At 59.2% G+C, this 2,885-nt stretch overlaps 2 protein-coding genes across 2 annotated transcripts in view; one reads left to right on the top strand and one right to left on the bottom strand.

The window, feature by feature from the left end:
• The window catches only part of LOC113208121 (venom acid phosphatase Acph-1), an 11,636-nt gene extending 8,757 nt beyond the window's left edge, over window positions 1-2,879 (top strand). Inside the window, exons 2-6 of the mRNA XM_026424987.2 lie at window positions 506-607; window positions 695-1,144; window positions 1,464-1,587; window positions 1,949-2,160; window positions 2,428-2,879. Coding sequence (XP_026280772.2) covers window positions 506-607; window positions 695-1,144; window positions 1,464-1,587; window positions 1,949-2,160; window positions 2,428-2,574 — 1,035 coding nt within the window. The 3' untranslated portion in view covers window positions 2,575-2,879. The remainder of the gene's footprint in view (window positions 1-505; window positions 608-694; window positions 1,145-1,463; window positions 1,588-1,948; window positions 2,161-2,427) is intronic.
• LOC127751644 (uncharacterized) overlaps window positions 2,804-2,885 on the bottom strand; it is a 6,593-nt gene continuing 6,511 nt past the window's right edge. The window contains exon 3 of the mRNA XM_052275492.1: window positions 2,804-2,812. Coding sequence (XP_052131452.1) covers window positions 2,804-2,812 — 9 coding nt within the window. The remainder of the gene's footprint in view (window positions 2,813-2,885) is intronic.

The raw sequence follows: 2,885 nt of genomic DNA, 5'->3' as shown, positions 1-2,885 counted from the left end.
GCCAGGCCCCGCCAGCTGATTGGGGCGGGCGCGGTATATTATTTATAATTCTCGCGGCACATACGAGCAAAGCTTTATTGCATCTCTATGACGGTTGTTTTTTTTCTTTCTTTTTAATCCCTCGCATTCATTTCGGACCAATAACCGCAGAGCAGGCGGGGTGCGCCCACACTCAAACTACAGGGTTTCCGCCCCCGCGCCGCCGCAGCGCCCGGGACGTCTAGACGAATGGGGAAATAGTATAAAATAAATTTAACCCTTATCATTGCCGACCGCCTGCGAGTAATATCATTCAGGGCGTTTCAACAGCAAAGAAAATACGACTTTATTTTTATCAGTCGGTCCACTTCGTCCGTCCGATTTTTCTCTTCGAGGAAATATATCTACAAATATTTCCTCTCCCGTTATGCTTTGTCCGCTGCATCGCGACCTATTTGTCTCTGATTGCATTATTTTTCATTTCAACATCATGTTTTCATGTTTTCTTTTTCCCTTGCTTCCTCAGCTCTTCCGGCACGGAGACCGCACCCCGGACCCGCCCTCGTACCCGAACGACCCGTACGCCAACTTCACGTACGAGCCGGTCGGCCTGGGCGCCCTCACCCCCGTAAGTAGTGGAACGATTCACAACAAACCGACTGTAACGTTTCGCGGAACTTAAATAATAAGAAACACTTTCGTCGTGCTCCTCCAGGTCGGCAAGCGCACCGAGTACCGCATCGGGCGCTTCCTCCGCCACCGCTACGGCGACTTCCTGGGCGGCTACCGGGCCGGGCTCATGGCGGCGCGCACCACGGACTGGCCCCGCACCAAGGACTCCATGGCGCTGGTGCTGGCGGGGCTGTTCCCGCCGTCCAAGCACGACGAGTGGGCCGGCGCGGACGGCGGCGACGCCCTCGGCCGCATGTGGATGCCCATCGCGTCCGAGAGCACGCCCCGCGACCAGGACAAGCTGCTGTACATGTGGGACGTGCCGTGCCCGGCCTACGACGCGCAGTTCCAGGCCGTGCTGCAGTCGCCCTCCTTCCAGAAGCAATTCCGCACGGCCAACGCCGCGCTCATCAGCTACCTCGAGAAGTACTCGGGCGCCAAGATCACCACCCCGGAGGACGTGTACAACATCTACCAGGCGCTGCTCGCGCAGGTGAGTCCCAGGAGGGGGGCCCCCCGGGGTAGGGAGGGGGTCCACGTCGCCCAACGCGATAACAGCCGAGGCACACGGCAAAGTAGCGGTTGTGGGCCGAAAGAATAATTTTCTATTTGCCGGGCGCGGCGCGCGACGTTATCGCGTTGAAGGTAAACAGAGCTGCAGACGGCTGTTTTGGCGCTGCGATCAGCCTTACGAAAGTGCGGCAGTCTGGTCACTGACCTGACGTTGGCCCAGTGACGCAGCCGCCGCGTTTTGTCTTTCGGCAGACTATGACTGACCTGACGTCTTCTGTAACCCCCTCTTTGCTCGCCAGAACGGATTCAACCTGACGCTGCCCAGCTGGACCAGCGAGGTCTTCCCGGACAAGATGAAGCCCCTCACGGCCATGTTCTTCGAGCTGGACGCGTACAACAGGCAGATGCAGCGCCTGCGGGCAGGTGAGCGCGGCCGTCCCGCACCCAGTCGCGTTTCAGTTGCCATGCTGTAAGAAGTAACCTAAACATTGCGCGCCGAAAAAATAGTCCCCACCTTCGTAATGAGAAAAAAAAATCCAAGATACGCAACCACACGGCCATAAAGCAATCACCCAATGAAAGGGTGTAGTTTTTCGTGGAGCACTAGACAGTTATTTGTTGCTTTTACAAGGGAAGTGCACTACTGACACATTTACGAAAACTCGTGTTCCGATCGGCTCCGATCCCTGCGCTCGCCAGGTTACTCCTTACAGAGAGGCGACTATACTGTCCTCTTCGCTGTCCTCCCCGCTGACCCGCACTGTTCCCCCGCCGCTGTCCGCAGGTCCGCTGCTCAAGCGCATGCTGCGCCACTCGGTGGCCAAGTCGCGCAGCCTGCTGCGTCCGGCCGAGCGCAAGCTCTACATGTACGCCGTGCACGACAACAACGTGTCGGCCATGCTGCGCGCGCTGCAGGTCTGGGACAACACGCTGCCGCCGTACGGCATGGCCGTCATCCTGGAGGTGCGGCGGCGCGCCGGCCAGGTCGGCATCCAGGTGAGTCAAGGTCGAGCTCAGCGACGTATGTTGTTCGAATACCCCGGAATTACAGCAGCGGAGCGGAGGGCCGCACTGCAGCGCTACATGCGAAAACAGCAATTTGGATTGGAGTGATGTGTGTTCAGGGGACGGGAAGGGGGGGGGGTCGCTCGCCGGGCAACGGCAGCGTGTCGAATGGGCTGCCTACTCGCGAGGCGCTCACGTCAGCGCCTTTGGGCCGCGCGGCAAACGCAGGTTACTTGAACACCTCCTTTCCGCCCGCAGATGTACATGAGGAACTCCACCACGACGGACGACGTGCACCCGCTGACCATGCCCGAGTGCGAGCACTTCTGCCCGCTGCACCGGTTCATCCAGCTGACGGCGGACGTCATCCCCGACAACTGGGACGCGGAGTGCCGGGGCGAGTGAGGGCCGGCTGCGCAGTGATCGGCGGAGACCGGGACCTCTTCTCAATCTCGCTGGGAGCCCGCCGCGCGGCGCTCGCCATGCGGCGGGATGCCATCGAGTCGGCGGCCGCCTCGGGGTTCGCGCGGAGGACGAGCTGGCCTCGTCCCGCGCGCCAAACCGTAAGATTAATAATTATTACTCTATCGGCTGTGAGGCCACTCTTTTGGGGACAAAGAGTGGTCGAGTATTCTCACATACTCTGTCGAAAAAAATCCGACGTTTGTGGAAAAGGAATCTTAAAGGCATTTGAGAGACGGCGAAACCACACGATA

The sequence above is a fragment of the Frankliniella occidentalis genome, unplaced genomic scaffold (genome assembly GCF_000697945.3).
Source record: "Frankliniella occidentalis isolate FOCC.00 unplaced genomic scaffold, Focc_3.1 Scaffold8, whole genome shotgun sequence".
NCBI classification, from domain to species: domain Eukaryota; kingdom Metazoa; phylum Arthropoda; class Insecta; order Thysanoptera; family Thripidae; genus Frankliniella; species Frankliniella occidentalis.
Note: the sequence above shows the minus strand (reverse complement) of the source record. Positions and strands in the feature narration are given on the sequence as shown.